This window comes from Pteropus alecto, unplaced genomic scaffold, assembly GCF_000325575.1.
Source record: "Pteropus alecto unplaced genomic scaffold, ASM32557v1 scaffold63, whole genome shotgun sequence".
Classification (NCBI taxonomy): domain Eukaryota; kingdom Metazoa; phylum Chordata; class Mammalia; order Chiroptera; family Pteropodidae; genus Pteropus; species Pteropus alecto.
Window position 1 is genome coordinate 8,496,707 of NW_006434897.1, and position 18,485 is coordinate 8,515,191.

Sequence of the window (18,485 nt, forward strand, 5' to 3'; positions counted from 1 at the left end):
CCACAGTGTCCACCACTATGTATTATATTTAGTTATTGAAGCAGATGGATTTCTATCTTTTTCACTTTTCTAAGCTTACAACTTAAAAGATGTGTGAAGGGATGGTTTATAACATGCGCTTTCATATGGGAGGATGAGAAGCTTACAAAAAGTATATATTCTCATTGTTACGCACCCCTTGCAGATACGATTACTGACTTTAATTTGGAAGTTAGAGCTATAGTACTTTGCAGATATTTCTTCAGAAACTGTGGATCACTCACTGCACATGAGGACACAATCTGTCCCAGCAAGCAGTCATGACCTACAGTTCCCTTCTCAGCTGATCTTCTGATGATTTAATAAGAATAGCTGAAGAGATGTGAACAGTGATACATGTAAAATTTTTCTACTTAAACTTATTCTTAATTTCTTCATTAAACAGAATTTTATTTTTTAAAAATCAAATAAGTACATACATGTAAAGTTTGCATGGTACTCCAAAATATTAGATTTATGTTGAAAGGAATCATCTTCCTTCTTAGAGTTATATCCATGATTATAACATAGTCATCAGACTACAATACACCAACCAGACATGGCTGAAGAAGTAAGGATTTTATTTACCAACACTTTTCAGCTATCTATGTCCCTGAGTAGGACACAGGAACCCACCTTAGGAATCCTCTTTGAGGTTGAGGCTTTTTTATTGGTCACTCAAATACTAGCTTTAAAACACAGCAGTTTGAAAGAAGGCTAACAAAAAGGTGTGTTTTTCTCAGGCTAACAAAAAGGTATATTTGTCTCAGAAAAAAAAACAAAAAATTTCTCTAAAATTTCATGCTGGTAGAATAGTATAATTTGAAAAAGCCATTGAAAAATTAAAAGCATGTCAATTTTTACTGAAAAGTTAAGACTAGAAAACTAGAAAGCTCAGAAAAGAGACTTGAAAAAGAAATTTTTAATGAAACTAGCAATTAAAACCCATGTTTCGCATTGCTCCTGGATCTCAATCTCCCGGCTGGTGTGCTGCAACTTCAGAGATGTGCTCTGCCAGCTCAGCTTCGGAGGCTCTCGGTTAACGGATTGTAGAATATTTCAAAGTACCTTTAAAGGGGTGGGTTGGTTGGTTGGTTGGTTGGTTGGTTTTCTATCATCTGAATACTCCAGAAGGCAGTTTCTGAATTCTGATATGTATTTTCAGCTTTTTCGCACTTCCACTTCAGCCTTCCACGTTTACGATCACCTGTTCACACTCACCGACCCTCAGAGCAGAGTGGCGGGAAACCCACGCGGGCAAGCTGATCTGATTGTGAATAGGCCAGGCTCTGAGATTTTTTCAGACTGTCATTTAGACGACAAACTGGAAACTGTCATTACTTTTCCTTAACAGAGAGGACAAGAATCCCTGCTTTACTCATAATGACACAGAATCACCACTGAGAAATTACTCCCTCTGGGAGTGGCAAAGCAGAATTTATCCGTGCCTCTTTCTTTGCCTGGACCCTCGACTCTTCCTGACTTGCATGTTCCTTTCCCTGAATACAACGCAGCCGCACACAGATGCAAACAAGCCCTTCGAGAATTCCAATGGCATCAGTAAAGACGGTTAAGACAATGTCCCTTCTATGTTCTCTACAGCAGAAGGCATCGCTGTTGGGGGAAAATTTCTAACAGGCTAGGATCTCCCCTCCTAATCTTTCAAATTTGGAAATCGTAAAGAATAAATTTAAGCGTAATACGAATGGAAAAACACGACCAGATAGTCAAAATGAGTGTTGCTGGCACTAACAATCTAATGGGGTGATGTTATAAAGAAGAAGAATTTTTTTATATCTATGTTTATTTGTCCCTGTCCTTACCCAGAAAGGAAAATTTATAAATATGAGTAAAATTAGGATTATAAAGAAATTGATGAATAAGAGTTCACAATAGAGTTTAAGCCTTTATATATGCTAAATTATTACACAGACACTATTTTCTTGAGTGTTTTCAGCTTTTTTATTATCATTAGATACTGATTTTGCTTGAATTACTTTAATAACCACTAGCTGGAAATACTTCAAAACATAAGTAGGCTCTAAAAGCTTTTCTGCATTTGCAAAAACTGTAACTACAGACAAGCCATAGCTACATTGTGTAGCCCCTGCATCTTCAGACAGACCTGAGCATTCAGGTGCTCTTTGAATTAAGGCTAAATTTTCACCATTGGTAGAAAGCAGAAATTTGAGTCAATTAACTACTATGCCTTACAGAAAACCAACAAGCAGCTTCAGTCATCTTTCCCCTCAATATAGAATGGGTTGACTGTATTGAGCTGTTTTGTGTTTTTCCCTCCTGAGATGTCACTTCCTTGAAGAATTTCTACCAACATACAACCAATCCTTTCAAAGACAAGCATTCCCCCTCAAAATAAATTTTAATCTTTTTCTAAACCGAAACATCTGAAGGTGGAAAAAGCAATTTTTCTAAGCAGAAACATATTTCCCCGTGTCCCCAAGAAGACTCTACAGTCTAATCAGATTTAGTCCAAATGCCACTTAATGACTACATGTTCCAACCCAGATAACAAGACATGCTGCTAACTTACCATGTGGTGACAAATGCCTCTTTATTCAAGTGTCCCCTCACTGGTGGTATTATTAGCAATGAAGAGAGTGACTTAGAGGCAGACTTTTTCAAAGGCTAAAGCAGAGCAGGGTAGATTTTCATCTGTTTTTCCCATGATCTGTAAAGTATTTCACTTAGATTATCATGATTTCCTAAAACTAAATAACATGTTTATTACAGAGATTTTCTAAGTAGACGCCTAATGAATTTTCTTCACTCCACGAATATATTTAAATGATTCTAAAAGCTAAGCACAAAAATGGGTTGAAAGAGATTGTGAATAAACTATACACTGCAGGAGGCAGCCCCAAGGCCCACCTGGCACAACACACTGCTCGCCAAATATCTGCTGAAACATGAATGACAAATTTGCCTTCAAGTTCATAATTCTTTAAGTGCCAGGCACCATTCTAGGCTCTGCTGCTACGGCAGAAAGCAGAAAAAACCTGTGCCCTGGGGACACTTACATTTTAGCGGGGGCAAGATGAGGTGAGGGAGACAACTAAAACTATATACAGTATAATTTAATGTGAGAAGCAGATGCTCTAAAGAAAAAGTAAGAGCAGTGTAACAAGGGAGAGAGAACTTTTCCAGATTAGGTGGCTTTACATTTGGAAGATCTTTCAGATGAGATTGAGATGTAAATGAAGTGAGGGAGCAAGTCTTGCAAACATTTTGGATGAAAGTGTTCTAAACAGAACTAATGTGTAGGCAACTGACAAATAACAATGTGCAACCAGTATGATGAGGTATGTGGCCAGGTTTGCTACCTGTCTACCAAGACTCCATTTCTTCTTCCTGGGCACCCAGTGAGACCACATGTCTCAACGACCCTTGCAGTTCGGGGTGGCCTTGTGACTTGTCTTTGCCAACAGAATGTGAGAAAAGTGGTATGTGTCACTTCTGAGGCCAGGCTTTCAGAAGCAGCGTATGGACTCCATGCTCTTCCTCCCCTTCCACACAGAGTAGGGCACAATGGGGTCAGCAGAGCCACATGAAGGGACTGGGTCCCTGCAGCCCTAAATGGAGAACAGCCATCACTGACCGAGCATGCAACAAGGCACGAACAAAATGCTTTCGCCCGTTAGACTGAGATCCTCGAGGACAAGGATCAGGTCTCTTCCATCTTCATACTCCTAGAACCTGGCACAACCCCTGGCAAGTGGCTGGAACTCAGTATTAATTGAATAAATGCTACTGAAATAGTGAAAAAGCAATTAGTTCTGTTAAAAGGTAATTAAGAATTAGCAAGGGTTCAAATTAAGGACTTTTTAAGAACAGAGTAAGTGGCTTATATGGGACGATGGGGTGTCAGGGTGGATTCTTGGCAGAGGAAAGAATACAAACAAGAGAGGAAAAAGCACACGATACATTTGGGGGCGGGGGGGAGTGGGGAGGAGACACCTCTACACATACGACCCGCCTTTACACAGTTAACAATCCTCCTCTGGCCTTCCAGAATTACAAGACTAGACTAAATATCATTTCAGAGCATTTTCAAATGGCTTTTCCAAAAGCAGAAACAAACATGACTAATAGAACACCTGTAACGGCAGAGAGAGCTGCTGAGCTTCTACAGAAAGAGGCACTGCGTCAAATCAGTAGTTCCGAAATAAGGGTGATTCTGCTTCACTCCTAAGGGACATTTGACATTATCCAGAAGTATTTTTGGTTGTCACAACAGGGGGAAGAGAGAGGGAAGGGCTCCACTGTCATCTAATGGGTAGAGGCCAGGGATGCTGCTAAACATTCCACAATGCACAGGACAGTCCCTACCACAAAGAACTAGCTGGCTCAAATATCACTGGTGTCAAAGTTGAAAAAACATGTGTTAAACTATAAGCTTCTTGGAGCCTGGGACCAATAAGTATTCCTTGACACTGAAAGGAACCAACGTTTTGTCACTCTGAAGCTGCCTTTTTTGAGATATTGATTTTAAGCTATTTATTAAGAAACAAAAGACTCAGGAAGAACCTTTGACCTTCCTCTGCTTTCCTGCCCAAGATTCAGACAGAAAAACCTGCTTCAAGGAGGTCTTAGGATGTTCCCCACAGCCTAATATGAATTAAGTATGGTAAATAAGAATGTTCCAGGCAGGGGCCTGTTAGCTAGATACACGCATCTCAGTGTTTGAGTTGCCCACGAAGAGTTTGCCTGCCATGTGTGTTCCACTCTTCCTCCGTTCTTCCTTTGTCCAAAATGTTATAAATACCCAATGTTGCCTCACTGTCTTTGGAATTTTTATGTTTATGTGTATTTCCCATGTGAATGTATTAAAAATTTGATTTTCTTCTGCTAATCTGTCTATTAGATTATTAGCCCAGCTAAAACCTAGAAGGAGGGAAAGTACTTTTTTTAGCCTCAACCCAAAGCGGATGCTCAAAAATGTTTGATAAGACAAAATTAAATGGTAGGCAGTTATTGCACTATATTGAAGGAATGGGCAACAATTTCACTTATTTTTTTTTCCTTCCTGCTATCACTGCTTTTCTTCTACGCTCCCAATTCAAATTACAAAAGAAGACAATAAAAAGTATTAGCTACCTAAATGATATATACAGTTTAAGTGCTTTTTGATAAAGCAAATTCTATAATTTCTATCAAATTCTTGTCGAATATACATTTCTGCCCAAAATAAATCTCTGAAAATATATCTTCCTATGTAAAATTCCATTATTTTCCAAGAGTCACATAATTATGAAAATAACGGTCTACTATAAAATACAGATAAAAATGCTTCTTGATCCTTGTTTTACATATTGAGAAATGCAATTCTGGCAGTTTAGATTAATAAAAAAATAATGAAATAAAAGTGAGAGCTAATTACAGGTGATCTAAGTTAATCTCACTGGGTCCTTTTATCCCATTACTAATGACTGTTTCCCAGACCTGACCTCAGTAGCCATTCGTTTTCTCAAAATTTAAATGAGAGTAAATAATGTTCACACGTTTTGTAACATGACATCTGATTTAACTTCCGCAGTCTGCTTAGGTCCTGACATTAAAACCAACTGTGTTCCTAGGTTTTAAGGTTCTACATTAATTTCCACTGTAACTAAATGAAAAAAAAGAACAAAAGCTTTTTCTTTTAAAAACCCTAAACAATCATGTTGCTGCTCTTACTGGAAAGGGAGCCAGGATATCATTCCCAAACCAGCACCCCCAAGGAACGGAAGCCTTTTCGTCCCCCAGCATCAAGACAATGTCTCCCTTAAGCGTCAGATGCCCTGGGAGTGCTACACCCGCTGAATGGATTTTCATGGAACATAAATCACTTTCCCACTACCTGCCACTTACAAACCTGCTTCTCATGAACCTTGGACCCTGCACAATATGGCTTGTCATGTCTTTTGTGACAGCTAGGAACAAGGAGGCCGTTGGCATGAGTAGATAAAGGGCATTTTTCCTTCTGACACTTGGGGTTTTTCTTCCTCCTTGTAAAGTGAAAAAAAATTTCTTTATTAAAAACAACAAAAACATCCAATTCCCACATGCCAATTAAATTTCCAAACTTATATACTTGCATGTTTCACATAACTATCGGGCATTTTAATAGGCTTTTAGAAACATATTTATCCAATCATTTCTTAATATATTTTCCATGCGGATCAAATCTCCTGCTATTTAGGGGATCTTAAAGGACCGAGGATACAGACACAGTAGACCTCACATTTACTGGTTAAAAAAATTTTCCCTTTATGGATTTCCTAAATTGATTTTATCTTTTTGAAATGGAATTGACAAGAACTAAAGATACTGTTGTCTATGTGACATCATTCATATCCATCTAAGTCCACTGCTCTGTATTAAATCCAGCCTGCTTTAAAGAAGGAAAGGTACATATACTTCCTTCAGACGCTGAAGTTGCCTGCTTTTTTGTAGCCCTTATCACAAGAAGCTGAGGACCCTAGGAGCTTTTTGAAAGTCACACAAATACCTCTGCCGAATAAATCACAGCTGCCAACGGTCAGCCTGGGCCCCTGTGTTCTCCCCTTTTCCACTGACCCGCAGCACACACCTCACCTGCGTGCCCGACTCAGAGATAAGCAGATGCTGCCTCAGTGAAGTGGTCGAATTACAAAAACACTTCTCCATACGCCAAAGGCTCTCCAGGCATGAAATCACAAAGCAATTCAACACAAGCTGGATAAAAAGCCAAGAGCACAGAGCAGTTTAGAAGCCGAAAGGAAACACAGGGAAAGTCCTCTGGCTTTAGTGAGGAAGAAATAGGCAGAGAGCATCTTAGGTACATTTGGATGGGAAATGAGAGGATGTGGGGGCAGCGGCTGTCCGCTGGGCCTGTTTCAGGGCAGTGGTAAAACAGCGTCCCTTACTCTGGCTCCTGAGATTACGAGCGCTCATCATCTGTGCTAACAACTCCAAACTCTTTCTAGGGTTGGGAGAAGTGATGCATAACTGAAGCAGAACAAGAGTTATGCATGCTGATTGTGCTAAAAAACAAAGCAAAAACCCAGCATTTTTCTGAAAGTGGCTGGAAATCAGTCTTTGACTTAGCATGTAAAAACCTTGGGGGGAAAAAAGCATCAGCCTAAACAAGTCTCACAGGAAAAACACATCTATTAAAGAAAAGACCTTTGGGTCAGAAAAAGATAGCAACAGAAATATATGCTGATAACGTGGAGAATAATGCCAGAGGCGAGAGCCAGAACATGTGATTCCGATGTCAGGCCAGAGCCCAGCTGGAGCAGCCACGGGAAAGAAAGGTACCATACAGAGGAGAAGCCGAGGGCCAGCGCCGAGTGAAGTGGGTGACAAATTGGTGCTGAGGCACCACAAGCGACAGGCTTGTTTTCTCCGGCCCGAGGATGTAAGCTGTAAGAGGCTTTTACTCTGAAAGCCTGGATGCTGGGGAGGCAGGCAAGCGGCCTATATATACAGCTGAGCTTTACTCTGAGGTAGCAGGAGGCTGTCACTGCCAGCACAGCACAAAAAAACATATGCAAACAGAGATGCTGGCCTCTGGGACAGGTGGGTGCATGGTCCCGGGCAGAAACAGAGCACGTAGGACAAGAGCTTCCAAGTCCAACACAACACACCCTCCCGGGCCAACAAACGTGCCTTGGCCTGCAGAGGACGAATCGAACACTGTAGTCGATTGTTGCAGAAACAGCTGTGCTGCAGCCTACACAGCCAAGTGCAAAATGCCAGCACGATGTCTTCAAGAGGGTGCAGGCTCCTGAGCAGAGCAGACATAAAGCTGCCCTCGGGGTCCTGTTGGCCAGTTCTTGCGAAGGGGCACTCAGTAATGACTGTATAGTTGGCTTAAGTCTCCTCCTCTCGCCCTCCAGATGAAAGTCCGTAAATTAGAACTGACCGGGGGCTTGGTAACCTGCTAGGCCTGGGAGGATGCAGACGGATGAAATACTCTCCCTGCCCTCAGAGGACGTACACTCATCTAGGCCAGATGGTTTCTTCCAAACTGTGGGTAGTCTTTGATAGTGGGTAGTCAAAATCAATTACATGAGTCAAAATCAGCACTGTTCTTAACACACACACACACACACAGATAACGTTCTTGTGGAACTTCTGATTCAAACGTGTGTGTTCACCACCACTAAGTCAAAGTCATGACGTTAAAATATATTCTTTATTGTGGCCCAAATGAAAAATAAGTTTGAAAGTAGCTGATCTACTGAGGAAGATAGGAACAGCCATTTACAAAGAACTTTTACACACACATTTTATGGAACCATCCAGAAACCCCATGAGGCAACTGTTATTATTAGGCCTCAGAGAGGTTAACTGACTTGTTTAAAGCAGCAGAGCAGAGCCTGGATGTAATCCCAGATGGGTCTGACTCCAGGACCTCCTCAAATGCCACAGGAGTTCAGGGATAACGGTGAGCAAAGAGGGCTGGAGAGGAGAGAGTACAATCTGACAGAAGCTTGGGAAGGTGGGTAGCTCTTGGCTGGAACAGAGGGGCAGAAATGAAGAAAGGAGCTGGGCTAGTTTGGGAGTGAGTCAGAAGTCCAGCCTCATGAAGCAGAGGGCACTGAAGTTCAGAGCAGATTAAATGAGTTGGACAACTCAGGCCGCCCCTATCAGTCCTGAGACCTTGGAACAAAAACTAACCTCTTTGAGGTTTACTTTTCCCATCTGTAAAATGGGGATAAAAATAGTACCAACTTCAATGAATAAGTGAAGTAATTATGTAAAGTGCTTCTGTTCAATATACGATAGCTTAAAAAAAAAAAAAAAAAAAGCCGCCTCACCCACGCAGGATCTTGTACCAATAAATAAACAAACATATATCATGGTATTTGGCCCTGACGATAATCCTATGAGACAGACAAGGCAAATTTTTAGACCTTGGGAAACTCCAGCAGAGACACAGAATGACAAGCTGGGATTTCTGTTCTAGGCCACTTACTCAACTGGGAGAAAAGCAGAAAATAAGGCTGATGGCTCAAGGAGGCTGACAGAGGACCTCAAAGCTAGGCAGAAAAATTAAGAGTTGGGGAGTATAAAAGGTTTTTGAGAGAAAGCTATGGGGGGACAGGGTACAGGGAAGGGAAGGTGGTGTTAGATAATAGTAAAGCTCTGAAATTAGGAAAACAATACTGCTCTCAGAGCTAAATTATAAAAGTCAAGACATGCAAAGGCATTGTAGAAAAAACAGCTCCACGACCTAGAAAATAGCATTAAATCTAGAAGTAAGAATGTCAATCAGAAGGGGCCTGGGCAGACCTGAAAGTGGAGGAATGTAGAGATTTAAAGAGCCAGCACGGCCTCGGCGCTCTGACCAACAGGGAGAGAGAGCCAGAGGCAACACCCTTAGTCCTTGGAGGGTTCAGGACCTACTGGCAAAGTCAGCCCACAGTGGAGCAGACGCAGGCAGCTAAAGCCAACTGCCTTTGGGTATTCCCACTGGCAAGCCTCCTGACCACTGAATGGATGCCTGGGACTTACCCTGATGCCGTTTGACACTTACCTTGTTTTTATTCCATACTGGCCAACGAAGCATCTGATTATGATCTGGCTTCCCACACAGGCCTGGCTACAGGAAGAGAATGTGTACCGGTTGTTCTCACATTACAATCCCAGGCCATGAAATGGAAAATAGAAACAGTTCTACTCTCACACCGTCAGTAAGCTGGCAATCTGGTATTATATATCTACTTCCTGAACTGGAATGACATGATAGAGAAATGAATTCTTGTTATGCTCATCAAATCTGTTTCTGAGCCTACAGAGCTAAGGGTCATCAGGGGACCAAGGATGTCCACTGCAATATGCTGCTCTGCAAAACTTCCTGGGAAAACCCACTGACCATCTATCTATAGGAGTGACCTAATGGAGGGATGCTGGAGGCAGCCCACTCTGCCTGCGGCAGGGCGCAGGGAGGATTGTTGGGGGAGGTGTGCAAAGGGGCCTCATGTCAGCAAGGCTGGCCTGCAAGCCACGAATGATAGGTAACCAAAAGTGTAAACTAGAATAGAGGTAATAGGAATGGCGGCGGAGGAGGAGGGAAATATAAGAGAACTTAAGGCGGCAAAATAGGTGCAAAGATAACTAAGGTTTTCAACTTCAGAGACTCAGAGTGGGTCCTGCACCTCTAAAACGCAGAGAGAAGGTTTGCTGAACCTGGATTTGGCTTGAGATGTTCATCTGAGTTGGCCTTATAGTAGCTATGTCCAATCCGATGACTGGTTAGGACCATAAAACTTCGTTATGTTGCTGGTCATTCTTTTCATTCCACAAAGATTCACTGAGTGTCTACAATATGTCAGATCCCTTCCTTCAAAGAGCTTACAGTCTAGTGCTGTTGACAGGTTAATTTACTATTTTTGTAAACATAGATGCTCTGAGGAAGGGATGCACAGAGTACAATGTGAACAACTAAATTAATGCACACCACGGACTTTTCAGCCAAAAGAGAGAAATCGTTTTTAAAGAGAAGAATCAAGGTTATTTTTTCACTTTCTTGAATTTCTGGAATTCATGGAAATGTTGATTTTAAAATCAAAAACATCAAATCATATCTAATTTTACTTTCTTTCATACCATAAGTGGTGAATAAGAAATAGGAAGAAGACTGGAAAATATAATTTTAGCTGAGAGTTTGCAGCAACATGTGTAGAAAACCTCCAATAATAAAATAAAGGTAGATGCCATCTGTGACAGATCATGAAAAGGCAAAAACCTAATATTCAGGCCAAAAACCATACCCATAAGTCACTGCCTATGTAAAGACCACACACTCATCCAGTTTCATCATCTGGCACAAGACTCCCAACTGCAATTCATAGTAACAATTTTCCATTCACTAAAAATTTAAGAGATCACAAAATCCCAGCGTTGATAAGACACATTAGAAAGCAAGACAATTCCAGGATATCATCTTGCAACCCAATGGACTTTTCCAAAGAGTAATAATGTCAAGGGTATAAATCAAAGAAAATATTCTAGAGCCACCGTAATTTGGAAATTTTGAAAAGACAGAGAATCTTCCTCAATCACCATGACAGGGTCAACAGAGGTACATAGGAAAATACAGAGCTAAAATCATTGAATGAGACATTAAAAAAAAAAAATTGCAGAAACAGATATCAAAAAGCAGAAATAGGCAGTTTAGTTAGAGCTCATACCTCCTGTATACATTTTTTCTCCCTCCTGTATACATTTTTTCTCATCCTCACCCTCCACTCCAGCCTTAGTTTAATGTTCTAGCTATATATGCAGGAGAATAAGACTGGAAGATTTGGGAACAAATATTTCCATTACACATTCTATTGAATATGCCTCAAAACTGCTTTGTCCTTGTTAGATTGCTCTTATTGACATGCATTTATTGGTTGTTCCACTGCCCAACATTGCAGAACATTATAAGAAGCTGCCCTAAAAATCTGTTATTGTATTTACTGTGAGGACTCTGCTAAAGCTCTTTCCACTTTATCACACGGTATCCATTTCACCAGGCCCTATGACTTCTCTAAGCAGTATCATGTATTTTGTAACATGAGATTGATCCTGTGTCCCTTTTTGCACTGGCTAATAGGAAGCTCAGAAAACATTTGCAGCTTATTTTCACTAAGTTTACTGCCCACTAGTGGAAAAGCATTACTTTTATCCTTTATTTTCCCTTTACACATTATAATTTACTGAAAAACAATAAAACCAAAAAAAGTAATAGTTAACATTAACAGCAAATATTTATTCGGTGCTTATTAGATATTTTAATATCACAGCCCATCCTCATACCCCCTATCTTATATTATGACGCCCTTAAACACTAAGTATTTTAATACATACTAAATTTTATAAATTTAAATTTATTAAGTTTTGCTTCTGGAAAAGTTAGGGTATGAAGAGATGGGCAGATGGAGGAGTGAGCAGATGTGTGGAAAACTAGATCAATATCTCACATTTCTTGTGAGATATTTTCAACTCAATATTTTCAACCAAATAATGGAGAAAGGGCACTAATGATGGCAAATGGCTGGAGACACACTAGGTGGGACTTGGTCCCTCATGGGCTGCAGTCTAGAGACCCCACGTGAACAGCAGCTTTAGCTATAATCTGTGATAAAGAACAAAGCAAAACAAATATTGCTCCCCTGTAGCAGAAAGACTACAAGCCACTGCAGCATCTTACTTGCACCTCTAATCTGCCTTATTTACGGGGCACATATAAATCCTGACTGCAAATTTCACCCCTTTTCAGGGTCAGAGGGGAGGAAAAGTATATGAAAAGACACAATGCAAGGTCCGAACCAGCTCAGAGCCAGGGCAGCTGATGCAAAGCAAGGGACATAAACAGGGAGAAGGGCTTGAGGAAGCACCCAGCTGTCCCCTTGGAAGTCACTCACCCTTGCCAGGTCAGTGCCCTTTCATTTCACCACTCATTTCTTCCTCTCTACTCTTTCTATCCCACCCCACACCTGTTTAAGTCCAGAACCCACCTCTCACAGAACCAGGCAAAACTAGCTCCTGTGCAATGACTGCCCTGGTGACACCTGACAACCAGTACTTTGAGAAGGTCCAAGAATTGTGGACATAATGATGAACCTCCCAAACTTCCACTATTAAGGAAGTGACAGGCCTGTGTGGGAGACAGACATGAAAGGCATTAACAATACAGTGAGCTGAACACTAGGACTGTAAGCATGGGAGCACGAGGGGGCCATCTGACCGGTGCACAAACAAGACAGAACGAAGCCTACGTTGCAGCTCAGCTGCGAAGAATAAAGGAGTTTTAATTAATCGATTAATTATATCTGCAAATATCAAAATGCTGCTGTGTGCCAGCACTATTCCATCGGCCAAGATCACATGAGAGACCCCTGCTCTCATGAACCTTGTTTTTGGGGAAGGAGAGGCAAAATTTAAGAAAAAAAAATAATCAGGTGATTGAAAAGTGTGGTGAAGGACACTGAAAGTCAGGGAGAGAGAATGCCAGGAAGGGGAGCAATCTTACAAAGCTGAGATGGGTGAAAAGGAACCATGAACCCTCTTAAAAACAATAAACAAAACCAAGAAAGGAACGTGTCCTCCAGGTGGAGGGGAGAGTGTGAAAGCTCTGAGGTGGAAGCCTGGCTGGCATGTCCATCTCACCGTCTTACTTATGTTCCAGACATCATGTTTTCAGAGGACAACGAAGACTTCAGAAAGAGCTTCATTCAAGGGGGTTAAAAGAGAAATGCTGATGTTTAATGGGGAACACCCTCAGCTCTGCAGAAAGTTAGCTGTCCGAAATAATGCCCTCATAGCATAAGCTGCCTCTTTTAATTTCTTCTCTTTTTTCTTTTAGCCACTAAAATGAATATGGAGATGAAAAGTTATAAATAGACTTCTCTCAGGCAGCACCTTTTCCCCATTCACCTGGAACGTGTTTACCTAGTGTGACAATAAACAGTCCAGATTGTCTAACTTCTGTGAAAGAGCCATGTCACAATCACAGTGATTTGTTTAAAGAATCTTGCCCACTGCATAATTAGCCTACAGGTCACCATCTGTCTCTAAGTCATAAAACTAACCATATGTTGTTTTCAACGACTGCTGAACTAAAGTAACATACTCTTCTCCCCCAGAGAAAAATGCTACAAATCCATTTTCCTCCGGTAGAGGGGCTGTACACTTGCCTCTCCATTATCACCACATTTTTTATTTTAAAAATTTTAATTTTGTTCTGTTCACGCTTTGTCCATGACTACCAACCCAAACAACCGTTACAATTTCTAGAGATTTCTGCAAAGTCTCTCCCAGGTGACACTGGGTAGACAGGCTTACAGCCCCAGAATTTTCGTTCTCTTCTGTGGTTAAACCTGGTGACAGGAAGAGAAATGCACATAAGCAAAGGTATCTTATAAAGGAGTCTTCCTGCCTAATGCCTACTGCATTCTAAAACTCCAGGGCATCAAATTTCAACTTTTCAATCACAGTAACTCTTCTCTAAAGTGGCCAACAACTACCAATGAATTAAAATCATTTGAAACAAAAACTGTTATCTGATGCTATTTGGATTTATGAAGGCAAGAATTCTCAAACTGTTGAATCCAGTTCTTTCTCCTCGTATCACCCACCAACGACTAAACAATCTTAATAAGAAGCAGCGGTACAAAATGTTCTGGATTTTAATTTGGTTTAGTTGCTTTTTAAGCAAAATATGAATACAAATTATCCCAAAAATGTGCCTACGGTTTAAAATTACATGGCAGGGAACACTCTAGCATTTAGATAACTCAAGGTTAGACTCTCATGGTAGAAGTGGGTCATTAATACTGCTAAGATCCAGAGAAACCCGTCCTCCATCAACCAACTTCCTTGGATCTACAGAGTCAAACATAAATTATATTTACGAAACTGGCCACAATTTCGTCATTAAAAAAAAAAAAAAGCCAAGAGTTTCCTACAAGGCTAATGATTCCACTTGGCCTGGGAAAGTACTTTCTAAACTGAATAGTGCAGAGAGAGACTAACTCTGTAGATCTCTTCTTGACTCAATTCTTAAGTTAACCCTTCTCATCAAAATAATGGACCTCTCAAACCTTTAAAGGTTTGCTACATGATATTTCACCTTCTTACTGAAGGTGAGTTGTGTTTCTTTACTTTTTTCTAAACTTACCAGCTGGTAATGATGGGCAGGGTTCCTCCTCACAGATCAGAGATTTTGTTAAGGGCTATTTTCCCTTCTGCACCAAGATCATTTACCTTACACGCATGTAATGTAAGACTAACTCTTATGAGATTTTTAAGTTATCCCTCAGAGATCTTGAACATTCTCCAGAGACCTCTTTTACTTAAGGTATTTCAGGACAAGGTCTTATAATAAATATGTCCAGTCTAACAGGGGCTCGTTAATCATTAGCACAAGTTGTGGTGGTTCACCAAGTGCCCTGTCAAGATTTCTCTCCCTCCTCTCATGGCGGTGTCCTAGTGAGGTCACAATTAAAAGAAACAGTAGTGTGATCTAAGGACAAGAGACAGAGGTGGCTTCCAGTGCTGGCTCAGACTCATACCTTGTTTTAGGCCCTGGTTTCATCTTTTTTAAAATGAGAATGTCATCTCCCTAACCAGGGTAATCACTGGAATCGTATGCGAAAGCATGAAGGGTGCTCTCAGCAAGGGGCCTGATGCCCTAGGGACACACAATAATGATAACATCATTGAAGAGGTAGAGATTGATCTGTCCAAAAAAGCCCACTTTTTGTAATCCAGCCAAAATGGTCTTTGCCCACTTTCCAATGCATTAAAATTCATCTTAAAAAAAAAAAAAAAAAGAAAGAAAAAGAAAAGAATATCATGAAGATTAAGAGTTAGCTGAGTGAAGAGAAGGCAGCCAGAATGTTCTAGAATAAAAGCGTAGGGAGTGCAGGAGTTGAGAAGCGGGAGCAGAGCAGACACTGGAGCGCTGAGTACTGAGTACTCAGTGGAGATGGACAAATTGGGAGCCACAGTGCTGTAGAGCTTACAAAGCCCCTTTTCAAAGACTATCTAGTGAAACAGGGAAAAGCTTACTATGCAGTAACAAACTGGAAAAAAAAAAGTACAAACTAAATATGAAAAGAAGTGGGTACATGTATATAAATATTTGGAAGATAAAAATACAGAAAATTATTTTTGAATATATAGATCAGCAGGGATAATCACTACACATACCCACACACTCTCTCATATTTATATACAGGTTTTCTAAATGTGGGAAATGATTTGAACACACACCATATCTATAATGAAGGTGGAGTGAGTTCGTTTTCAAAGAAAGAGCCCATACTGTCAGTCTCCTTCCCAAGGTGAGGACAGAAATGCTAACCTTTCAGATCTGAGCTCTTCGATATACTTATTACCTGAGAGGTTTGCAAACTCCCAAGTCAACACTTCCCCGGCTCCTTCCACTTCCTGGGAGTCTGTGATTACTCACTGGGTGATTTTGCCAGTCGGAGCCACTGGGGTTTATCCATGGGTTTCTTCAGACTGAGGAGAAGAAGGGTCAGGAATAATATCCAAACTCTTTTACATATCTCAATTAATGAAAAATTCTTCCTTCGGTTTAATATTTTTCTAAATAATCAGCACTTTACACAATATTCACACAATATTCTGGAAACGTCTTCTCTTTCATTGAAAACTATGATACCCTGAATATTGTATCCAATGCCAGCCCCATCCATCTGCCCTGAAAGAGAAAAAGGTTACTTCCTTTCTCCGTCTCTGAAGACCTAGTTATTCCCTTGCCTTCTGGACAGTCACATTATTTAAATGAGGATTTTTTAAAAAATCAAACAGTATTAATTTTTCTTTCTCCCTCAATTTATGTGCACACATCCACTTTTCCAGTTATTAAAGCTTCAAATTCTACAATCAACTAAGCAATCAACCTGTAATGCTACAAAGGTTCAAGTTGTATTGTCAAGTCTATAATATCCACAAATTTACTGTTTTTTAAAAAAGGAAAACAGAAATAACAGTTGCACATCAACTGAATTAGATTATCTGAATAACTGGTTATCACTGATCATCTAGACATTTTGAATCAAAAAATGTCATGACTAATTATTTCTTCCTAGCATAAGCTTAGCTATTGCTTAAGTTTCCTATAATTGTTTTATATTCTGCTTTAAAATAACCAAAATCTAAAACTCAATTTAAAAAAATTCTTCATCCTCTTTTTCACATTAACACAGAAGAGAGAAGAGGCCCATTCCCACTTATCGACCATAATGCTCACATATTACATGTGTTGTAAAATATCTGGAACTTCTTATCCAAAAGTTACTGATATACTCAATTTAAAATGTTTACTGCCCTTAAAATTTTCCAAGAGACTTGCCAACCATAATCCTTAATTATTTCCACCCTCTCCCCAAAACTTCAAGTCCCCTCATCATGTGGCTTCTCCCAGCCCAAAGGTCTTTGCTGGTATAAAATACACACTTTCCCCTCATAGGATTGCTCTGAAATTGACCTCCAATACATTATGTAACCACAATCTACCATTACATAAGTGATAGGATTTGCCCAAACCTTTCTTAATCTGTGTTATGGTGTCAGGGTCTATTGCTCTGTACTATACACACTTGGTGCTGTTTTATCACATCTGACAAAGGTGTTAAAATGACAGCAAAAATGAGGATGCACCAAGGAAAATGGGACCACAGAAATAAAAGAAACAATGTCATTGGCCTTCCAGAACTCGACTGCTTCAACATGAATCCAGTTCTACTATTTACTGACTATATCAACTTTGAATGACTTCACCACTTTGAGAATCAGTTCTCACAGCTAAACATGGAGATCCTCATAGTGCTAAATCTTAGGGTGTCTGTGATGATTAAAAAAATAAAAAATAAAAAATAAAAAAATAACCAAAGAAGAAAACTAGGTGAAGCCCTCAGTACAATTCCTGGCTCGTGGTAAACAACAAATATTAGGTATTGTCAGAGACCTGTTTACCAATTCAGGAACTAAGAATGCCCTGAGAGATTCAAGATCATTAATTAAACTTTTTCAAGGAGCTGGCCGCATTGCATCAGATCACAAGATTCAACACACATCCTGTTTTTTGGCACTTATTAATTCTGGAGAGTTAATTAGAAAATGAAATTTATTTTAGGTAAGAAATGCAAACAACTATGCAGAGTTAATCAATTATGCAAAGCTGCGTGTGCAGTCCTGAGTCTCCCTGAACCTCCCCCTGAGACAAGAACTTAGAAAACGAGCTGGAAATGCTGGAAACGCCATCACCTTTATTCCTGCAGAGCCAACCCACCTGCGAAGGAAGTTCATATAGTCTCCCCAAATGCTTACACTAGAAAGAAAATAATCCTGGAATTATATTCAGCTTATCTAGTCAAAAATAAGTTCCCCTCTTAGCTTTTACCCCAATAATAACCCCTGGGCTTTTTTCTCTTTCTTTCTGCCAGTATTTATTAGCATCTATTATATGCCAAACCCTATGCTCGGCTTTGCGGATCAGATGCAAACAAAAGTCACAGTCCCCTCCGCTTTTGAAAGCTCAGAAGAGTCTCTACTTTAGAAAATCCACGTCCACTGGATCCGAGTTTTTTTAAATTGACTGCAGAGTAAGGTGAAGTTATGGGGAACAGACAAGACTGCTGAGCTGTAGAATGAAACAAGCACTGACACAGGGGTCCTCACTGGACACTGCATCCAGGAGTCAACAAAACTATACATCCGCCGCTACCCAAACACCCGTCCTCAGTCCTCCCTGCGAGTAAGGGGATGTTCCCTTTGTTATGGACCCATTCTACTAAGGAGGAAATCGCGAATGCTTCTGCTACCGTTCTCTCAGGTGGGCAGTGCCACCTCCTTCCTTCCAGATCCAAGCTCTCACCTCTGCCCACAGTCCTCCTCCAAACACCTCAGGAATTCTGTCCTCTAACCTGAGTATGGCACTTCCTTAAAGCACATCTTCC

The 18,485-nt window shown here is 40.5% G+C and overlaps 1 protein-coding gene across 6 annotated transcripts in view; it reads right to left on the bottom strand.

Annotated features, from left to right (window-relative positions):
- The window catches only part of TSPAN5 (tetraspanin 5), a 268,358-nt gene that overhangs the window by 65,778 nt on the left and 184,095 nt on the right, over positions 1-18,485 (bottom strand). The window contains exons 1-3 of one of the 6 annotated variants that reach the window (XM_025045999.1): positions 9,542-9,589; positions 6,608-6,732; positions 5,891-6,023 (exon numbers count right to left, since the gene is read on the bottom strand). The exons of 3 other annotated variants lie outside the window; for them this stretch is intronic. In XM_025045999.1, coding sequence (XP_024901767.1) covers positions 5,891-6,023; positions 6,608-6,732; positions 9,542-9,574 — 291 coding nt within the window. In that variant the 5' untranslated portion in view covers positions 9,575-9,589. Of the gene's footprint in view, positions 1-2,569; positions 2,592-5,890; positions 6,024-6,607; positions 6,733-9,541; positions 9,590-18,485 lie in introns of those variants that run through there. 2 more of the 6 variants (XM_025046000.1, XM_015588474.2) reach the window with 2 other exon arrangements.